Source organism: Galeopterus variegatus, unplaced genomic scaffold (assembly GCF_000696425.1).
Source record: "Galeopterus variegatus unplaced genomic scaffold, G_variegatus-3.0.2 Scaffold2834, whole genome shotgun sequence".
Lineage (NCBI taxonomy): Eukaryota > Metazoa > Chordata > Mammalia > Dermoptera > Cynocephalidae > Galeopterus > Galeopterus variegatus.
Window position 1 is genome coordinate 53,502 of NW_007728945.1, and position 22,742 is coordinate 76,243.

The 22,742-nt window shown below is 44.7% G+C and overlaps 1 protein-coding gene across 3 annotated transcripts in view; it reads right to left on the minus strand.

Annotated features, from left to right (window-relative positions):
• The window catches only part of CDC42BPB (CDC42 binding protein kinase beta (DMPK-like)), a 126,275-nt gene that overhangs the window by 51,246 nt on the left and 52,287 nt on the right, over positions 1–22,742 (minus strand). For all 3 annotated transcript variants that reach the window (XM_008583113.1, XM_008583112.1, XM_008583114.1), the window contains exons 4-6: positions 20,191–20,286; positions 12,909–13,057; positions 1,490–1,583 (exon numbers count right to left, since the gene is read on the minus strand). In XM_008583113.1, the coding sequence (XP_008581335.1) occupies positions 1,490–1,583; positions 12,909–13,057; positions 20,191–20,286 (339 nt within the window). The remainder of the gene's footprint in view (positions 1–1,489; positions 1,584–12,908; positions 13,058–20,190; positions 20,287–22,742) is intronic.

Genomic DNA, 22,742 nt, shown 5'->3' on the forward strand with positions numbered 1-22,742 from the left:
CAATTCCCCAGCTACTGACATAGCCTGAATGTAGTGACACCTTTCCAGAAAGCCATGATCAGCAAGGGCATCAGTCACCCCAGAGAAAACAGGAGGGGACTGGGTAAGCTGAGAAAATGTCTATAGGTCTCAGAGCTAATGGAAGCATGGGGCCACCCCTGAGGTTGCTGAGTCTATACGACTGAGGGTCAGGCAGGAACCGGAAACAATAATCACACAAGGCCTGTCTGGGGAAAGGACAGACTCGCTCTTGTGTCCTGTCTGAAAAGAGAGCCACAGGGTATAAGCAGTGGCCTAGAGCCACTAGTGGTGAGAACTGCTCGGTCTGAATGAATCAGCAGGGAATTCTGCCTCTGTCATGAGACTAGTCCTCTGCACAAGTGCACTGCTTGGCCCAGGAGCTCTTGATGAAGGTGACATGCAGGTGAGAAGGGTAGCCAGTGCTCTGGTGCAGACCAAGGCCCGGGTTCCAGTTATTTGAAGGCTGGATTTGTGGACAGCGCCAACCTATAAATTAATCAATGTGCGCTTAAGACTTTCAAAAACTGGAGACTGGCTTTGTGGAAAAAAAGTGAGCAAATTGCTTCACTCCTCTTCAAACACTGTCAACTGATGCAGTTCTCTGGGTTCTTTTACTGCTCCTTGAAAACTCACTAGTAAGAAAGGAAGGGATTGCTCTCTTTTGGAGAAGTATTTTATGTGACAATTTAAGATAAGTGTAGGTTTAAAGAAGAAAGACTTGCAAACTTGTAATAATAAAACTGTGAGAGTGGCCACAGGATAGAACATAGGCATTTCCTACTGAGGTGATAGCAGCTCTCTGGAAGCAGCTGCTGGACTGGACGGCAAGCCTCGGGCCACTCAGTACAACATCAGTATGGCTGTGGTACAGCCACAGCAACTGAGGCCCAAGCCTGGGTCTCCAAACCACAGCTGATCCAGGGGCAACTTCCTGTTCTGACTGGAGTGTCAGTTGGCCCTTGTGACACTCTGACATTAAGGACCTCTGCTTCTCGATATATAACACCCATTGAGGGAAAAGCCCCAACCAACAGGAAGTTAGCTGCCCAGGAGAAGTGAGAATGTGCAGTTACATGGCTAGTGTCTGCCCCCCGAGCAGTCTGGACAGGAAACTTCAGGGAGGAGCCCGAGAGCTGTCCCTCATTTGCTCAGTGGTGGTCTGTAGTCTGCTTTTAGCAGCCTTATGTGTTTGAGGAAACCTGACAACCCCCCATTTTAGAAGGCATATTATCACTTTTGTAAACATAAAAAGCAATAAAGATGTTTATAAACGTAAAGAAAAAAACACCCCAAAATAGAAAATTTTAACTGTCTCCTAAATAGATTCATTTTCTTAATTTACATTAATAAACTTAAGTTTCTTAATTGCATCTTAATCTTAATTGTATCTCAAATTGATAATTTAAGCTCCTTCTAACTTCAGGCCAAACCCAAAAGTAAATGGAAAATGTCCAACAAAAATACCTACAGTTCCATCATCATTCATCTTCAAACATGATCCAAAGTCGGCCAGGCGGATATGACCATTCATGTCCAAAAGGACATTGTCAGGTTTAATGTCTCTGTTAATAAAATAAATACATACATTAACCATTTCCAGGCAACACATAAGGTAGGTCAAAGCCCTTAACTGGCAGTAGATCAGCTGAGGAAATGCTGGTATAGTAAGCACGTTCTGTGTGACAAGCCAGTCAGTACAGCAGCAGCAGTCACCACCAACGAAGCTCATTTAGTCCCTAATTAACCTGGCAAGGCACAATCATCATTCCTGTCCATCCCCCCACCCAGCTGCTGCTGGTTGCTGAGCATCTCCCTTGTGCTGGGAATGCTCTGGAGCCTGGGCCTGTGATGGTGAGTGGGCTGATGCTGCCCATGTCTTCATGAAGTTTGATGCCCGCTGAGGTGTCAGAAAACAAACATGCAACACATAAATGTGCAAAGTTGTCTCAGACGTGTTGCACAGCAGAACCTGTGTGGTAAGGGCCATGAAGAAACATAAAATGAGGTGAAGGGACAGGGAGGGATGCATGGAGGGAGCAGGGAGGGTGGTGGTCACCACTGAGAACAACAGAGTTGATGAGGTAAGGGAGTCAGGTGAAGATTTGGGGCAAGACTGCTGCAGGCAAACAAACTGCCATATACCTCCCAAGTTGTACTTTACAGATGAAGACACAGGTGAGCAATCTGCCCAAAATTATACAGCAATAAGCAGTACAGCAGAGAAGCAAACACAAGTCTATTGCATGAAAGCCTGTTTTCCTAACTACCTTACTTATACTTCTGAACATGTGGGGGGGTCGTTGGACAGATTTCAGAGCACTAGTCCTCTTTCCTGGCAGAATAAGCTTACATAACTGAACAGTACAAAAGGAACACAAGCTTAAAAGCAAAGAAAGATGTTCACCAAAAGACAAGAACAAATACGTTCCCAGTAGCACTACTCACAATAGCCAAAAAGTGGAAACAATCTAAATGTCTATGTGCAGGAGAATGGATAAAAAAGTTGGACTAGTCACATGATGGAACACTACACCACAATAAAAACAAATGGAGTGCTAACTACTCTCAACAACATGGATGAATCTGACAAACAAATGCGAGCCAAAGTGACAATTCTTACCAAAAAATGAAAAAACAAACCCTCAAAGCAAAACAAAACTCCAGCATACCACTCCAAACTGAAATAAATAGCCTCCAATAAGCATTTGGGAAATATGAAAAAGAAAAGAAAACAATCAATTAAACCCCTTCCCCCCAAAAAAAACATGAAAAAATAAGAAAAGAACCCAACAAAACCAGGAAGAAATGAAAAGAGTTGATTAAGTCAGAGAAGAAATAAAAGAAAAAGATAAATTCATCAGAAATGAAGACTAAATTATGAGCATACTCCAAAAACTTCATGGAAAGATCACTAATTATGTTACAATTCTATTTTTCACAACCATTTTTTAAAATATTACTATTGTGAAATCTTGGTACCATGAACTTTTTACAGTACTCTTGCATATGATGCCCAAAGGAGAATAAATGCAAATAAAAATCTAATGATGGGCATTTAAGAAAGGGAGGGAAAGATCTAGCAAAATAAAAATGAGATAAAGAAGTAGAAAGAGGAAGAAAGTAGTTGGAGATTAAAATGGAAGACAGGCAAAGAAGGCCCAACATAAACATAATGGGGGTCCCTAAAGAAATCAAAACATAACTCATATTTGAAACTATAATACAAGAGAACTTTCCAGAAATAAAGACCTGAATCTACAGACTAAGAGGACCCATCAGATTAAAAAAAAAAAAAAAGTCAATGTCCTCTTTTTAGAGCTAGTTGATACTGAAGTTCATATGGAAAAATTAACACTTAGGAATAGTTGGAAAATACTGAAGAGAGAGGTATATTGGGGGGTGGGAGGAGGGGAATTCACTCTACATAATTTCAAAATGTACTACAAAGCCTCTGTGATCCAAGCAGTATGGTATTAGCATGCAGAGATGGACTAGACCAGAATGCCCAGAAACAGACCAACTACATAAAGAAACAGAGTATATGACAAAGACTGTATCTCAAATCACTGCCTTTTAAAGATAATTTAGGGCCAGCCCGGTGGCGCACTGGAGAGTGCGCCGCTTGGGAGCGCGGTGGCGCTCCCGCCGAGGGTTCGGATCCCACGTGGAGACCGGTTCCCGCTCACTGGCTGAGCGCAGTGCGGGTGCAACACCGAGGGTTGCGATCCCGTTGCCAGTCCCCGGTACGGGCGCGACACCGAGGGTTGCGATCCCGTTACCGGTCAGTAAAAAAGACAAAAAGGGAAAAATAAAATAAAATAAAGATAATTTTAAAAAATCTGCATAGTGAAAAACCACAACAAGCAAAGTCAGAAAACAAATGGCAAACTGGGAAAAAACAGTTGCAACATCTATTACAGATAAAAGGCAAATACTTCCTTAGTAATTGAAGGAAAAACCCAGAAATCTTATAGAAAAATGTATAAAACACAGTAACTAAACCACTCACACAGGCATACTCACAAATATATAAAAATGATGTTCAACTTCACCAGACAGGTGAAAAAGAAGGGTACAATTGTGTATCATCTCTCATCCATCAGACAGCAAGAATTCAAAAGTTTGAAAATACAGTCTGTTGGCAAGGCTGCAAGGAAACAGGAACTTTTAAACACTGCTGGGGGGAGTACAAAAAGGTAATCCCTACGGAGGGAAATATGCAACACCTGAAAAAGCTACATATGCATGTTATTTCTCTTTTGAGCCAGCAATCCCCACTTCTAGGAAATTATCCTAAAGACACACCAAGAATATAAAACTACACATGCACAAAATTATTACTATATTATTTATAATTGCAAAATACTTAAAAGCACTTAAATGTCCATTTACGGGAGATTGGTTAAGTAAACTATTTACATTCAAAGGAGTACTACACAAATGTAAAAAAGTAATGAGCTCCATGAACTGACATGGAATGATTTCTAGGATATAGTGCTAAAAACAAAACAAAAAACCCAAAAGAACACGTTCAGCAATTTAACATTATCTTTTGTTAAAGAAAGGAGAAATAAAAACCATCTGCTTGTCTCACACACAAACCCTAGGAACACAGAGCAGAAGACAACGGAGGGTTGCTTATGATGGGTGGGGGAAGGAGGTAGGTGGATAAGGAAGGGAGTGACACTCTGAGTACAACTTTGTACAGTTTTGGTGTTTTGGAAGCATGCCAACACTCTACATACTCAAAGAAAATTAAATCAACAAAGATGGGAAGGGAAGCCTAAAATGCAAAACTGACTGAAACCAAGAAACCCCACTGTATTTCAAGTGAATCACACAGTAACACTGAAGGGGAAATAGGGTAGAAAAAATGAAACAAAACAAATCCAAGAAATTTGTGAACACAGAACTTGAAGTACTGCAGGTGAGGTGGAGAGAACTGCAGACATGTCCTGAACTCTTCTCAGCAAGCTGTGTGTTGCAGGGATACGGGCAGAGTAAGTGAAGCTATTTTAGACACAGGACTGAACAGATGAGTCAATGTGCCAATGCTGCTGGGAGCCAGAGGTGTCAGCAGAAGGAGAGAAACAAAAATACAGAACGGGAGAAAGCCAGGAAGTTAAGTCACAATTCTCAACTTACGTATTACATAGAAACATGTGTATAAAAATATGTGTGCATATACCCATATTTTGTTAACTGTGTCCACTGAAGGAGCCTAATAATGAGCATAACTAGCACCCAGAAATTGGTCTTTAAAATCACTCCCCATTAAAGGAACTGAAGCTTCTCAGAGAAACGACTGAGTTGGGGCACAGAGGTTCAAGATGAGCCAGAAACTAAAAGTGTTCTCAAAAACTGATACAGGGGAAAAAGTATTAAGTACACAGTAGAAAAATATAACAAAATCTTAACTGGGTGAACTATTTATCACCATCGTGGGGCAGATGGATACTGCATGCTTCTGGATGTGACAGCCTGAGAAGGATACATACATCCTACACATATATTCTGACAGGGGATACATAACCTCAATCTATCAGGAGGAAACATCAGACCAAGTCAAACTGGGAGGTGCTCTGTTAAAAAAGTGAGGGAGCTGTACTTTTCAAATGTGTCAATGTCATATAAAGGACAAAGAAAGAAAGAGAAAGTACTCCAGATTAAAACAGGTTAAAAAGACATGACAACTAATGCAACACATGATCCTAGAATGAATTCTGCACTAGAGGGAAGAAAATACTCTCCATATATGTACATGGAGATGCCACTGGGTCAAGTGACAAAATCTGAATACAGATGGTAAGATTAGGTAGGAGCAGTAGAGTAATGTTAAATCTCCCAAAGGAAATAACTACACTCTATGTATGGAAATATCCTTAGTCTTCACTTATACCTAAAATTGATGTATGCAGGGCCGAGCCCGTGGCGCACTCGGGAGGGTGCAGCGCTGGGAGCACAGCAGCACTCTCGCCGCGGGTTCGGATCCTATATAGGGATGACCAGTGTGCTCACAGCGCTCACTGGCTGAGTGCGGTGCAGCCGGTCTCAAAAGGGACAAAAAAAAAAAAAAAAAATTAATGTATGCAACTTACTCTTAGATGGTTTAAGTAAAAACTGTGTGAGTGTATGTACATATATGGAGAGGGAGAAGGAAATAAATGATAAAATGGGGCTAAATATTAATAACAGGTAAATCTGGGTAAAGGTATTCACATATGGGTGCTTTATGCACTTTTCCTGCAGCCTTTGTGTAAGTTGGGAACTATTTCAAACACTTAGAAAGAAAACTTTAAAAAATATATATCTACAGTGTAATCCTGTATATATAATATTTAAAAACAGGCACAGCTAATTTATGCTTTTAGAACTTCATTGTCCCCTGGTCCCCTATCCCTGGGGCCATTTGTTAAAAAAGAATAATAAAAGGATTAAAAAAAAAAAAAGAAAGAACTTCATTGTCTAATACAGTAGCCACCCATAGCCACATTTGGCTATTCAAATTCAAATTAAGTTAAACAGAATTAAGAATTCAGTTCCTTAGTTGCACCAGCCAAATTTCAAGTACTTGATAGCCACATGTGGCTAGTGGCTGCCATACTGGACAGCACAGATTATAAACAGTCCCATCACTGCAGAAAGTTCTACTGGATAGCAGTGTGGGAGGAAAGGGGGTGGGCACCTTTTGGGTGGTAGTGACGGGCAGAGGCATGACAGGGCTTCTGCGGTGCCACTGATGTTGCTTGTTACCAGAGTGCTGGCTCCAAGTGTACGCATTTTGTTAAAATTCACTGAGCTGAACACCTACAATTTGGGAGCTTTTCTAAATACACATTATATACTTCAATACTTACATAAAGTGAATTGACTGCAAATATAAGAATGGTCAGAGCTGTACAGGATTTTATTATTTGAAAGTTATACATCTTGGCTAACCACTTCCTTAGTAACGAACACACAAACATTTTTTGTTGTTGTTTTGTTGTAATACCTCCTTTACAAAAATTGTCTCAATCCTCAGACCAGCTTTGTGAGGTAGATATTATTCTCCTTTTTACAAGAGAAAATTGAGGACCAGTGATTTTGCTCTTTCTCCATGCTATGCTCACACCATGCTGCAGAGCACCTAAATTCTACACTGCACCTTTCTTTTTTTTTTTGTGTGTGTGTCTTTTTCCGTGTCCGGCATTGGATCGCAACCCTCAGTGTCGCCCCCGTACTGGACCGGGACCGGCAACGGGATCGCAACCCGTGTGTGTGTGTCTTTTTCCGTGTCCGGCATTGGATCGCAACCCTCAGTGTCGCCCCCGTACTGGACCGGGACCGGCAACGGAATCGCAACCCTCGGCGTTGCTCCTGCGCCTCGCTCAGCCAGTGAGCGGGAACCGGTCTGCATGTGGGATCCGAACCCTCGGGCGGGAGCGCCGCCACGCTTCCCAAGCGGCGCACTATCCAGTGTGCCACCGGGCTGGCCCTACACTGCACCTTTCTGAGAAAAAACTCACCATTTCACCAATCGTTTAAGAACACCAGAATTTAATACAAAAAAAATTAAATATCTTTGTCTCACATTACTTTAGCCCTTTGACTGATATAAAATCTTTAAGCCTGAAAGTTAGTAAGAGAAAATCAAAATGAAAACATCTGTTGAATATATTACTTTCACTAATAAAAATTCTGTTCTCTCTGAAGTGTTTACTACACATATTTAAATGAATCCCAATTAAATTTACTTAATAAGAACAAATTCTTCTTTACACATTGTATATACTGTATGATCACTTCCCAACAGAAGCCACCAGTGTTCAGAGAGAAGGCAGGTATTTATCTCCTTAAAAACATGACTATTTTGAAGGTTGCATCAAAAGCATATGCTGGATGTTACAACTAACACTTGAGGTAAGTTTTCAATGAGCCGCTCAATATGGGATCAAGGCTTAGGCTGGAAATGTCGTGTCTATTAATAGCACTTCTGGGGAAATCTAACAGACTCCCCCACATCCGCCAATTTTTCTGCATTCATTTATCATGGAACAGGAGTGAAAGAGGCAGAAAGATGGGGAGGTGGGAGGATGAAGGGAGGGAGAGGGAAATAGACACACCATTGCCTCCAGGAAGCAAAAACAGACCTGGACCCCCACCCCCCATGTGACCAGGGTGGTCAATCCACTCCAGCCCTCTCACGTCTTCCTGCCTCCACCCGTCTGTGCAAGGAAAAGACACCGCGTTTAATGAGAAGACTGAAAGTAATGCATACAGGATCAATTTATTAAGAGAAGCTTGATGAGGTTTTATAACAAGCTGCGTATACCTGGCTTCCAAGATGAAATGAATTAAGACAAGGGTGATAGGACCATTTCATTGAGATTAGAACAGATTGCTTCCCCCCCCATCTGTTTTTAACTTTTTTTGTTTTGGAATGGAAGGCAGGACAATTCACACAGAAATGGAGAAATGATTACACAGGAAATCTGTTTAAGGCAAGTAACCATAATGTCACACACACACACACACACACACACACACTCCCCCCCTCCCCAAGTGGCCTGAGAAAGATGAGGAACTGACAGGAGGAGCAGCAGGAGGCGCTGAGGAGTGCCAATTAACAGGGTGTGCAGCGAAACGAGTCAGCAAGAGCAGAGGGACGCGAGCTCCAGGTGGTCAGACCCAACTGTCTGTAATGCCTGCCGCACAGGCATGTTTTTCAGGGGCCACACTAGGGACGACCACTGACACTAGCTGACTGAGAAGCCAGGCCAGAGAGGAGGTCTTCAGGAAGGTTGATCCTCTGCCTTTTATACTTTCTGGGGGTGTTCGAAGCTAACCATCTGTATGTGGCTTGGGATTATCCAGGCTGTGTGGTTCTGTATTTAAAATATCACCAACAAATTTTACTTTAAAAAAAGTGAACTGGGGCCGGCCCGGTGGCGCACTGGAGAGTGCGCCGCTTGGGAGCGCAGCGGCACTCCCGCCGAGGGTTCGGATCCCATGTGGAGACCGGTTCCCGCTCACTGGCTGAGCACGGAGCGGGCACAACACCGAGGGTTGCAATCCCGTTGCCAGTCCCCGGTGCGGGCGTGACACTGAGGGTTGTGATCCCGTTACCGGTCAGTAAAAAAAGACAAAAAGGAAAAAAAAAAAAAAAAGTGAACTGGCTGTTCGTGTGAGGAAGGTTACAAAGGAAAGGTCCTCTTGACAGAAGACCTCTGGATGGCAAGGACTGACCCATGGCTCCTAACAGCAGGGCCTCTCAGACGGGCAGGTGGTCCCCAGGCCACCAACTGAGATAGCAGCTGATCGAAGAGCTGACGGTCCCCCATGAGCCAGCACTGTGTTGGGACTGCCTCCACCCATTCTTCCACAACCCAGGGGCCGTGGTGCTTTAAGAGTCAGGCACAGGGCAGAGAAGCAGTTCCAGTCACCCCAGAGTGCCTTTCCTGGCAGCTGCCGTGGCTCCTGTTATAATAGCGGCTGCGGTGGTGAACTGAGGCCACGGACGGACTGCAGCATTCGTTTTTCCCTTCCAGCTTTTCCTGACGCATTATCAAGTGGGGAGGCCTGTTCTGCCCATCACCATCTCACTTCTGAAGGACACATCATCTCCCACTGCCAACCATGTCCCTTATGGAGCTTCCTGCTGCAAAGTTAACAAATGGGTGCCAAGTGCCACCACAAAGGGCTTCAGCCTCCACAGTACGGCCCACCTGATGGGTGACTCCAGAGCTGTTCTGACCACCTGACCTTTTCTCTCTAGTTTTCTATCTTTTATTGGACTTCCTCTACTTTATCTTCTACCTCTTCTACTGAAGTTCCTGTTTTTTCTAGTTTTTATTTTCCAGGACTTGCCCCCTTTTGCCCCCCCCACCCCTACTGGCCAGTACAGGGATCACACCCCAGGCATTGGTGTCACCAGCACCACACTCTAACCAAGTTAACAAGTAACAAGCCAGTTTCCAAGACCCTTCTTGTTCTCTGAATATTCCTTTCCTTAAATTTGTTCCTGTTCTTTTGTCCACACAGCACGCCCTCTGCTCTCTCTCTGCAATCCTCAGAGCATCCCTCTCAGGAAGAGGCTGAACCCACCTGTGTGGGGTGCTCCCTGGGTCCTAGATTCCCTCTGCTACCTTCACTCAAGGAGCTTCCATGGGGTCCAGCTGCCAAAGTCAGGTAACAGCTGTTAAACCCGCAGAGGCCCAGCTGGTAGGACGGTGGGCACCGCATGCAATCCCACAGCCCACAAACAACCACAGGGAAGGGGCCCAAGCCACAGCATACACTCTGAATCCTGCTGTTAAAGCAATCAGTGGAATCACTTTTGTTCCGGTGAAAACTGATTTCTTTTCTTTTTTCCTTTTTGTCTTTTTTCGTGTCTGGCAACGGATTGCAACCCTCAGTGTCGCGCCCGTACCGGACCGGGACCGGCAACGGGATCGCAACCCTTGGTGTTGCTCCCACACCTCGCTCAGCCAGTGAGCGGGAACCGGTCTGTATGTGGGATCCGAACCGAAAACTGATTTCTGACACTACCAAATGTAGTTTTCAACTTACAAGGTACCCATCTAAGATTGGGCTAAGACTAGCTTCCTACAAAATCTGACTTTGTTCTATTTTTAGACTGGGTCAATCAGACACTTAGTGTGAATAATGAGTTGGTTTGGGAAGAAATGAGTTTTTGATCTACAAATTTTCATGTCTACTATGCGCAGAGGTCAAATGACAGAGCAAAGCTTCTACACAGCCAATTAAGAAATGAGGAGAAAGCTCTCTAGTTAGGGGGAAAAACAGGAAAAGAATAAACTACTAGACAGGTGGTCAAATTAATTTCCCTGGAGATCTGTGACAAATACAAAGAACTATCTCTCTATTGTGAATTTGGTAAAGTTCTGTCAAGAGGATAGCATACAAAATTTAAATGTTAAAAACTAAAATAACTTTTATAAAGCAAGCATAACTACATTAAAGAAAACATGGGCAGGGGGGAGAAAAGCACTGTCCAGACCCTATCGCACTGCAAGAAGTGAGTGTTACTTCGGGGCAGCTCGCTGTGTGTCCAGGACATAGCAGACCAGCAGGGAGGGACACAGTGCAAGGCACCCCACCTCTCTGGACCTCGCAGCAAGACTGAAAAGCTGTTACTTCACGGCGGGTGCCACTGCTCCCCTTGAGGAGGGCGCTACTGAGGAAAGTCCCTGGGCAGGCTGCTGAGGCTTGGCCCTGAGGGCAGGACCTGCAACAGGTCACAACCCAAAGCCAAGAGAATCATAATGATCTGACCCTCTCCACAGCAATGCAGAAGGTGGAAGGCAGAGGAACAATATCTCCAAAGCCCCACGGGGAGAGTGATTTACAATCTACAATTCCATATCAGAGAAACTACCAGTCGCATGTGTGGCTGGAATAGACACTGGTCTCAAAAAAGTTATCACACATGCCCTCTTCTCCAGAAACCACTGGAGGATATGTGCTACCAAATCAAAAGGAAAAAGGAAAACAAATGACTCAGAAAATAAAGGATCCAGTCCTAGAGGGATGAGAGGGACTCTTTCCACTTGAAACTTGATCTCACAATGCGTTCAGTATAGTAAGATTAAAGAACAACCACAGCATAATGGAATCACTGAGAAAAAATCAGACCTATATTGACCATCATGTCTCGATGTACAGGGCTTTATAATACGGCCATAATATTTCAGGATAATTAATGACAGCTATATAGAAAAGTAAGCCAATGAAAAAATAGAGCAATTATTAACTACACAAAAATATAAATAAGAAATAAAACTATTATATACCACAAGGCTCAGCTGTAATATTTACACAGTCATTATATTATAAACACCATATACTGATTTAACCAAAAGTTATTATTTTACTAACTGGCACAGTGTGAGAGAGGAAAGAGTGTACACGTAGGAGAGAGGAGTAAGAGAGAACAAGAGAGAGAGGCAATTACGTAAAAGAGTTAAATCTTCATTTCAATAGATGTTACCTAAAGCCAAAAAGATAAAGAAAGAAAAAAATCAGTAATATAAGCCTGCTATCTAGAAATATGAAGGTAAATACTGGAAGAACAGCTAAAAGGTTATCGTAGTTAACTGACCAAGTAAGTGTGGGGTGGGGCAGGGCTAGAGACTTGATTTTTGTTATATGGCCTGTAAGACTAATTGACATGAAATTACTTTCATAAAAATAAAAGTATAACTTGTTTCAAAACAAATCAAAACCAAAACAAACCACAGGATGGAGCCTCCGTTTCAAAATGAGACAGATGTGCAGGTATGGACCGCAAGGCTGCATCACTAAGGGAGCTGACCTCCCAGCACAGAGGATGACAGGGCAGAGTGGGGTCAGGGACAGCAACGGAGAGGAACTGCTTCCCGTCTCTACCCCCACAGAGACTCCTCAACAGGGCCATGCATCACTCAACTTAAGTCCTTCACGGTGCTGTGACGGAAGCCTCTCTTCCCCAACCTATTCTTCCCTTTGTAAGTGTTTTGTGGGGTGACCCCCTCGCAGGTCAGTGTGGAGACGAGTGGCATCAGGATTCCACATGAGCCCCAGGGAGGGCAGGTATCTCAGGGAGGGATAGCTGCAGGGAGAGTCTGAGTCAATGTCACGTAAACATCAAATGGCAAGTGGCTTCTGCTGAGAAGAGTCAGACTGTCACAGCAATAACAATAAAACTGGAATCTATAGGGTGCCAGGTGCGGGGTTGAAAGAGTGATATAGGCAGATCACTCCAGCAGCAGCAGCTCAGTGAGGCCTGGCTCCCTGCCAACTTCTAGGACAGCCTGGAACCTGGGGTCTATGCCTCAGGGACTCTGAAGGGAGTATTTTAACATGCTAATGTGTGATTTCCATAAAGCAGAGCAGAAGGTGTTTACCTATGCACGTAGTGAAGCTGATGGATGGAGTCAATGGCCAGCACCATCTCACCAACGTAGAATCTTGCCATATCTTCTGGAAGCTTGTCTTCAAACTTACTGAGCAGAGTCAGTAAATCACCACCCACGTAGTAATCCATGACTAAATACTATGAATTGGGAGAGAAGGGGAGAGAAGACAAGGGTCAGTCACCACTAAACCTGACAGGTGAGGGCGAACTTCCACTGCAGAAGTCCTTTAACTCTCCAAGTCTGGATCGATGGCTTCTCAGATGCTCCTGTGTCACCCAGGCTCTCCCCTCTCAGAACACGTACCCCAGCGTGCTGTGACACTGCTGTATTTTCAAGTTATGTATATGGCAGAGAACAGACTCCAACAAATGCTATACTTAGTCAATGGAAGAAATGACTGAAGGGTTCAATGTTGGAAAAAGCACTCTTTAAAAGCCAGTGACCCAAAGTAGGAGCACAACTGATGAACAGCCCATCATGTCCTATGGACTTAAAAGTAATACTCCCAACCATCATGTCACAGGAGGACAATGGGTCAGAGACGAGAGGTGAATTACCTAAAATCACATGATAGTAGCAACTCTTATCAGAAAGATGTTGTCATGGAAGAGCTGAAAGAGAGTTAGTTATATGTGTGTTTGCTCTAGAAACCAGAAGAGCTACTGCTCAAATAGAAATTAGAGCAACACCAGGAAAGGTATCTTCTGCTAATGGGACTGAGCTGTTCCTTCGCTTGGCGTTCACCTGCCACAGGGCCGGCCACGTGCCCGGCGCTGGAGGACAGCTCTCCCGTGCAGCTCCCAGAGGCTCGGGCTACAAAGCCCAGCGGCTGTGGAGGCCTTGAGGGGGCATCTCACCAGGTCAGAGAAGCCCAGGATGGGCAAGACCATCACGACCAGAGTTGGGGTGGCAGCCAACGCCTCCACTGCTGGGGGCTACCAAGCCTCGGAGACTGCTGAGGAAGCCAGTGCCTCAGCCTCACAGGAGTCACCTCCCCTGATGCTAATTTCCTTTTAAGAGATGACTGCTCTGGTCTGAATGTATAACTTTTAACCAACCTCCCTTTTCCAGGGAGGAAAGACCTTGTTCACTCAGCCAGGACAATGATCCTTTGATGTTTACTGAGAGCTAGTCATAACAACAGCTGTCACTCACTGCACACCTACTATGTTCCACGCCTGCAGGCCGTGTGGCTCCTGCCATTATCCCATTAATTCTCACACTGGCCCTCACCTCTGGTACTACCCAGACCCCACTTCACAGGGGAAGCTTGATAACATGCCCAGAGTCACCCAGCTAATAAGTGACAGAGCTGGGACTGGAACCAAGCAATCGGACTCCAGGGCCCATCATCTTCAGCCCGACACTGTAGAGTCTCCAAAGAAAGGACCTGATCACCATGCCTGCCGTTGGGCTTGTCTGAGGAAGGGAATGGGCTGGATTTGCGGAAATGAGAGAAGCCTTCATTTTAGGTCCCTGTTCTCAAACAGAATCTTTACCAGCAGCCCTTTCATCTGCTTCTAAGACTTACCTCAATTGTCCCTCCTCCATGAAGCCTTCCCATCTCTCTCTTCCACCCCCCCACAAAGGGCCTCCTTCCCTGTCCCTGCTCAGTCACTGCCCCCATGTCTTCCAATCTATAGGGAGTATTATGGGCAGGAGTCCCGTTACCCATTTTTCTCTCTCTCCCACACCTCGCCCAACTCTGTCTCAGTGGGAGTTTACCCGAGTTAGTTTTTTCAGTCGTTGGCTCACTCTCTCTCAACAGTGAACCTGTTGACATCCCTCTGGGCGACAGGGACACTGGTGTGTACAAGATGGTCAAGGTCCCTGCTTGGGGAGTTCACATCTCATGGAGGGTGACAGACCACAACAAACACGGAGACCAGAGAGCGGTAAGTGCCAGGAAGATAGAAGCTCCATCTGGCTTGGTGGTGTCACTGGGAGGCTACTGAGCATGGATGGGTGGGCAGATATCTGGAAGGAGCCATGTTCTGAAGGCTGGTCAGGCATCATGCTTCAGACAAAGGGGTGTGTGCAAGGAGGCTAGGAGGAGAATGACTGGGGCGTGCTAAAGAGACAGACAACAATGACTGTGGCCAGAGCCTGGTGAGTGGGGAGGGATGAGGGCAGACCCCACAGGGAGGGCCCCAGCCATGGCCCCAGCAGGGACTGTGGCTCCACTCCAAGAGCAGTGGGATGATGCCACCCAATGATGTTTAGACATTTCCTCTGTTTGCCATGTGGACAGTGGACAGGAGATGGGAACGAGAGCAAGACCAGGGGTGGGGGCAGGAGGTGGCCATGAGGGGGCTGTGACGTGGCCCAGGCAGGAGGTGGGGGTGCTGTGCGTGGAGAGGGTAGCAGAATGAGGACAGTGGACAGGTACTGGAGATATTTTGGAGGAAGAGACCGCAGCAGCTGCTAATGGACGCATGTGGGGGTGAGTGAAGAGCCAAGCTCTCAGGTCCCCCAGAAAGCAGGAGAGAGGAGACAAAGTGACCTGAGCCCTAGCGCCTGCCATGTCTAGAGGGAAGCCTGACAGGAGAAGCAGAGGGCATGTGCACGACAGCAGTGCTACACATGGCTGACGGCCTCCTGGGAACAAGCTGTAAGGAGAGTAAGCTGCAAGGTTCACGAGGCACACAGGTAGAAGCTTATGTTTGGAACAAGAGCCAGAAACAATATTTCCTTTGTCATGTAATGTAGGATTCTGAGTTAAGTCAGTAAGGCAACGCCTTTGTACTTAGTGGTGAAACAGGTTTAATTTTTATGGAACCCAAGTTAGGAACCTACAGTAGAAATGATCACATGAACCAGCTCTGTGGGTGGTCCGAGGAATCCACGTCACTAGAGACGCCTGAGCCCAGCTGAGCCCTGTCCATGCCTGCCTCGTTCCATCCTCACGACACCTAGAAGGCAGGAACTTGCCTAAACGCAGCTGCTCGCAGGCAGCAGGTCTGCCCCAGGAACCAGGCACACAGGCAGGCAGGCTCAGATGCCTTGCCTCTGTCTCTCATCCTTTGTCGTCTTTGTACTTCAACTGGGAGACTCCAAAGACTCAAGAAAATGGCCCCTTCCCAGGGACTCTTAATTGATGTGTCTCCACTTAGAATAAATTTGGTAATGCCTAACGTTTCAGACCGCAGCACACTGTTCATTTTGGAACAATATTAGAAACAAAACAAAAAAACATGATCTTCCTCTGCACAGATCCATGTTGCCTAGTACTCTTTGGAAACTTCATCCAGATCCTATCAAAAGATGAAAGAACTGGAGATAGTCCATGGAGATGCTCAGAGCAGGGACACTGATCCAGGCAGTGAAGGGGTTTATGTGGAGACGGCCCCCGAGCACCAGGCTGTCTGCCAGACACAGGCCAGGGCTGGGACAATGGCAAGGCTACTGTCATGTGTGTGATAACCTTCAGCAAGGTACCTCACCTCTCTTGCCCAGATGTCCCATCTGTAAAATGGTGAAAACCATGACGGCCTAACTCACCGGGCTGCTGGGAAGACTGACAGATAACCCATGCACGGCTATGCCCTAAGTGATCAACGAACACCAGCTGCCCCCTCTGTGGAAACAGATGCATGTATTTTAAATTCCAAAAACACAGTATAACACACCACTTTACCTAATCCGTGATATTCAAATCTAAAGGATTTCACTGATGTTTGAAAGAAATTATTTTAAGATAAATAAAGGAAGTCCTAAATTATCCCGTTTCTTATGATTAAATGGAGCACGTGACCAAGGTGCTTCAGGATGGACACGTAGTCAGCTGTCGCGGAAGGAGAAGAGCCTGGGGCTCTGCTCCGAGGCTGTGCTGACGAGGAGAAGTACATTCCTCTTGGCCTCTGCTGCAGAAACAGTGCCGGCTGGAGGGAGCCAGGCCCAGACCTGCTTCACTGAGGTCTGCACAGGCCCCATCCATCCAGAGCTCCTCTGTGTTGGTGCTTTTAGGTTCAGGCAAACCCAGAAAGTCATTTTAAGAATAAAAATTCCTGGACAAAGCAGTGTTGCCAGTAACTCAGGGCCTGAGACCGCAGGTTTGCTCCCCTTTCACTTGTATGCTGGTTGTCTTGTGAGAGTTTCACGGGGTGTCCAAACAACTCTACGCATGTGTGTGGATTACATAGCTCACAGCAAGCCCTGGCCAAGTCAGGGCTTGAAGAGTAAACAGATGACAAGAACATGGAAACCAAGTCACCCCCAAACCTGTGTCAGAAGGCCTCCTCAGGCGGCTCCTACCCCACGGGAAGACTGCAGGCCACAGGTATATTCTCTGACAGGGCCGGAAGAGCAAGGGAGGCAGAAACATCCCACAGGGAGCACTGGAACAGCATAAATTTCATGGCAGTTTCTTATTCTCGTGCATAATTCCAGATAGGAAAGCTTTCAAGCCGTCAGTTTATTTAAATGCAATAAACCCAGTGAACAAAGTGATCAGGTTATGCAGTGATTAGAGAAAAACAAAGTACAGGCACACCTTGAAGGTACTGCAGGTTCAGCTCCAGACCCCCACAGTAAAGCCAATATCGCAATAAGGCAAGTCACACAGACTTTTTGGTTTCCCAGTGCATATAAAAGTTATGTTTACATTGTACTGTAGTCTATTAAGTGTTCAATAGCATTATGTCTAAAAAACAATACAAATACCTTAAATAAAAAAACACTTTATTGCTAAAAAATGCTAACAATCATTAAGTCTTCAGTGAGTTGTAATCTTGCTGGTGGAGGGTCTTGCCTTGATGTTGGTGGCTGCTAACTGATCAGGGTTTTGGTAGCTGGGGCTGGGGTGGCTGTGGCAATTTCTTAAAATAAGACAATGATGATGTTTACTGCATCCATTGACTCCTCTTATCATGAAAGATTTCTCTGTAGCCTGCGATGCTGTGTGATAGCATTCTAAACACAGTAGAACTTCTCTAAAAATTGGAGTCAATCCTCTCTTAGTTGCTTTACCAACTAAGTTTACATAATATTCTAAATCCTCTGTTGTCATTCCAACACACTCACAGCATTTTTGCCAGGAGTAGATCCCATCTCAAGAAACCACTTTCTTTGTTCATCTGTAAGAAGCAACTCCTCATCTGTTAGTTTTACTGTGAGATTTCAACAATGCAGTCATATCTCCAGGCTCCATTTCTAATTCTAGTTTCTTGCTATTTCTACCACGTCTGCAGTTACTTCTTCCACTGAAGTCTTGAACCCCTCAAAAGTCATCCATAAGAGTTGGAATCAACTTCTTCCAAACTTCTGTTAATCTGATGTTTTGGCCTCTTCCCATGAATCACAAATGCTCTGAACGGCATCTAGAATGCTGAATCCTTTTCAGAAGGTCTGCAATTTATTTTGCCAAGATCCATTAGAAGAATCACTATCTGTGGCAGCCATAGCCTTACGAAATGTATACTGTAAATACTAAGACCTGAAAGTCAAACTTACTCCTTGATCCATGGGCTGCAGAATGGATGTTGTGTTAATAGGCATGAAAACAACATTAATCTCCTCATACACCTCCGTCAGAGCTCTCAAGTGAGCTCGGTGAGCATTGTCAATGAGCAGTAATATTTTGAAAGAAATCTTTTTTTCTGAGCAGTAGGTCTCAAGAGTGGGTTTAAAATATTCAGTAGGGCCGGCCTATGGCTCACTCAGGAGAGTGTGGTGATGATAACACCAAGGCCACAGGTTCGGATCCCATATAGCAATGGCCGGTTAGCTCACTGGGTGAGCGTGGTGCTGACAACACCAAGTCAAGGGTTAAGATCCCCTTAACCAGTCATCTTTAAAAAAAAAATTTTTTTTTAAATAAAATATTCAGTAAACCATGCTGCAAACAGATGTGCCATTACCCAGGCTTTGTTGTTCCACTTACAGAGCATAGGCAGAGTAGATTTAGCACAATTCTTAAGGGCCCTAGGATTTTTAGAACATTAAATGAGCACTGGCTTCAACTTCAAGTCACCAGTTGCATTGACCCCTAACAAGAGAGTCAGCCTGTCCTTTGAAGCCAGGCATTGACCTCTCCTCTCTAGCTATGAAAGTCCTAGATGGCGTCTTCTTCCAATAAAAGGCTGGTTCATCTAAATGGAAAATCTGTTGTTGAGTGTAGTTGCCTTCATCAATAATCTTAGCTAGATCTGCTGAATAACTTGCTGCAGCTTCTACATCAGCACTTGCTGCCTCACCTGGTGCTTCTATGTTATAGAGACGGCTTGTTTCCCTAAACCACATGAACCAGCCTCTGCTGGCTTCTGATTTTTTTTCTGCAGCTTCCTCACAGCTCCTAGCCTTCAAAGAACTGAAGAGTTAGGGTCTTGCCTGGAATAGGCTTTGGGTTATGGGAATGTTGTGGCTGGTTTGATCTTTTATCCAGACCACTACAACTTTCTCCATACCAGCAATAAGGCTGTTTTGCTCTAACATTCGTGTGTTCACTGGAGCAGCACTTTTAATTTCCTTCAGGAACATTTCCTTTGCATTTGCAACTTGGCTAACTGTTTAGTGCAAGAGGCCTGGCTTCCAGCCTGTCTCGGCTCTCAACATGCCTTCCTCACTAAGTTTGATCATTTCTGCCTTTGGATTTAAAATGAGAGATGTGTGACTCTTCCTTTCACTTGAACACTTAGAGGCCACTGTTGGGTTATTAGTAGACCTAATTTTAATAGTGTTGTAGTTCAGGAAACAAGAAGGCCCAAGGAGAGAGAAAGAGATGGGGGAAAGGCTGGTCAGTGAAGCAGTAAGAACACACACAATATTTATTAAGTTCACCGTCTTACGTGAGTGCAGTTTGTGGTGTTCCAAGACAATTACAGCAGTAACATCAAAGATCACTGACCACAGATCACCATAACAGATGTAATAATAATAGAAAAGCTTGAAATACTGCAAGAATTACCAGAATGTGACATAGAGACACAAGTGAGCACATACTGTTGGAAAAATAGAGCCAATAGACTTGCTCAGCACAGTGTTGACACAGACTTTCTATTTGTTAAAAATGCAGTATCTGCAAAGCAATATAAAACCATGTGTGATAAAATCAGATATGCCTGTACATACTTTCACAAGTTTATTTAAAAAAAATTTTACCTGATGATTATTACACTAAAACAAATCCCTCAGTTTTATCTAGTCAAACATACATTTTAAAAAATGTCAGTTCCAAACTGTCTTATTTTTTAGTGGCAACACAAAGGAATCAAAAACCTTAAGCAAAACGCCACTGACAAAAACTCTTAAGTTTTTGTTGGCCCAAACGTACCAGATAGTTTTCATCTTGAAAAGCGTAGTGCAGCGTGGTGATCCACTGACAGTCACCGTTCACCAGCACGTCACGCTCTTCTCGGAAACAAGCAGTCTGTGAAGGATCAAGGGGAACAGTCAGCCTGTGTCTGTCTGGGAAAGTATCCTGTAGAGCATCTTCCTGAGTATCGGAGATCCCTGCCATGACAGTGGCTCCGCTCCAAAGGCAGGGTAACCTGCCTTTCAGGCTCATTGAGGCAAGGGGCTGAGCCATCTCTGTTCCTTTCTTCTCCCGAGCCCCACGCATATGCCAAGGGCTGTGGAGAGTGCACTTCCACGTGTGCCCTTCTATGGCTTACGCTTTGAGATTCACCCTGGCCTCACACGTGGACTTTGGCAACAGCTTCCTAGCCAAGCTCCTCCCTCCATCCTCATCTGACTTTTCTTTACCAGATTAACCTCCTCAAAGCATCCCGTGGTGTGTGTCCCCCAACCCAGGGCCACCCTCCCTGTCTACCCCCTACTGCTGAGTACCACATGGCTGGCAGGATAGGGCACATGCCTGTTTACTGATCTGAGCCAGTTATTTTCAAGAAACATGATATATTCACAGTAAGTGTACCAATGAACATGATCATAATGGGATTCTACTTTGGAGATCTACAGCCACTAGCATATGGGAGAAAGGCTACCTTTTAGCCTGCTATGGTTTAAAAAAGAAAAAAGCCTTAATATCCAGGTGGTGTCCCTGTAACCAGGCCTTTGGCATAATGATAATAAAACTTCCACTTTACAGAGCATGTAACATAGCAAGATTTAATTGTCCCTTATATTCGAAACATGCGCAGCTTAATACAAACGAGAGCAGGACTGTGGGGACTGGCCACGATAGGCACAAGAGCACAGCTCTCACCAAGTCTGCCAGCAGCCTTCATAACTTGCTCTTTCTACAGGTTTTTCTTTTCTGAACTTTTAGGAAGTTTCCCTTCAAAACAAAATGACCGAGGTAGATGTGTCCCAGTTCTACTAATTAAAACAGGCTGAGGGGTCAACAATCAGCTATGTCCAGATGTGTAGAGACAAGCAGTTCAGGAATCACAACCCCTTTTGCCAGTGGGCACCCCAAACACAGGGCCTAGCGAGGGGACAGCTGAAAGAAAAGCTGAATGCTGGTGGCCACGCCTCCTGCCTCCAGCACTTTCTCCCACAGAGAAGGGCTAACAGAGCCACGAGCCCCAGGCCAGGTGAGACCACAAGTCTGTCTACAGCATCTGCGGCTTTGTTGCTACAAGGAGATGTTCTCTGCGTGCTTGGCATCTACCTATCACTGCTTAGGATAAAACCCTCTCAGTCTGGGTGCTGCCTGCCCGTTGGCCCATCCACAGGAAACATACGTATTACTTAGCTGTTTTGTTGTTTAAAGACCAGAAAGAGAAACTTTTAGTATTTTTCAATGTCCCAAAAGGGTAATAAAAACCTAGCCTGGTCTAAAAGCTATGAACTTATACTGCTTAGCAACTTTTCTACTTCTTGTTTACTTCATGCTTTTAAAGAAGATTTTTTAGAAGTCAATATTTACAGCTAGCATTATATATCGATACATACATATGTATTTTTTATGTATCTCACACACACATATATATCCCATTGTATATATTCTAAGATAATCATCACCAAGAGCAGATACTCCTGGACTTCTCTGAAGATGCCAATTAAACTGGATCTGTGCAACCAGATTCAAATTAAATCAGCAATATTTACTCTATTAAAATTTCCTCATCAGGCCGGCCCGTGGCTCACTTGGTAGAGTGCGGTGCTGATAACACCAAGGCCACGGGTTTGGATCCTATACAGGGATAGCCAGTTTGCTCACTGGCTGAGCGTGGTGCTGACAACACCAAGCCAAGGGTGTTGATCCCCTTACCGGTCATCTTTAAAAAAATAATAAAATAAAATAAAATTTACTCATCCACCATGACATTGGGGTAAACACTAATATGATAAGATGAGAATCACCTCTCCTTACCTGTAAGACTTTTATAATTTAATTTTTTCTTTTACTCATCCACCATGACATTGGGGTAAACACTTATATGATAAGATGAGAATCACCTCTCCTTACCTGTAAGACTTTTATAATTTAATTTTTTCTTTTGTCTTTTTCGTGACCAGTAAGGGGATCGCAACCTTTGGTGTGGTGTCGCCCGCACCGCGCTCAGCCAGTGAGCGCACCAGCCATTCCTATATAGGATCCGAACCCGCGGTGGGAGCGTAGCTGTGCTCCCAGTGCCACACTCACACTCTCCTGAGTGCGCCACGGGGCCGGCCCTATAATTTAAAAATTTAAATACACACACACAAACACACACACACGTGGATATTTCAAACAGTTCACGCAGGGGCTGGTTGGTTAGCTCGGTTGGTTAGAGTGCAGCCTTATAATACCAAGGTCAAGGGTTTGAATCCCCTTACCGGACAGCTGCCAAAAAAAAAAAAAAGAAAAGAAAAGAAAAGTTCGTGGAAAGATTTGTATTATCTTTGAATTCTATTTTTCCATGACCTTTTTCAAGT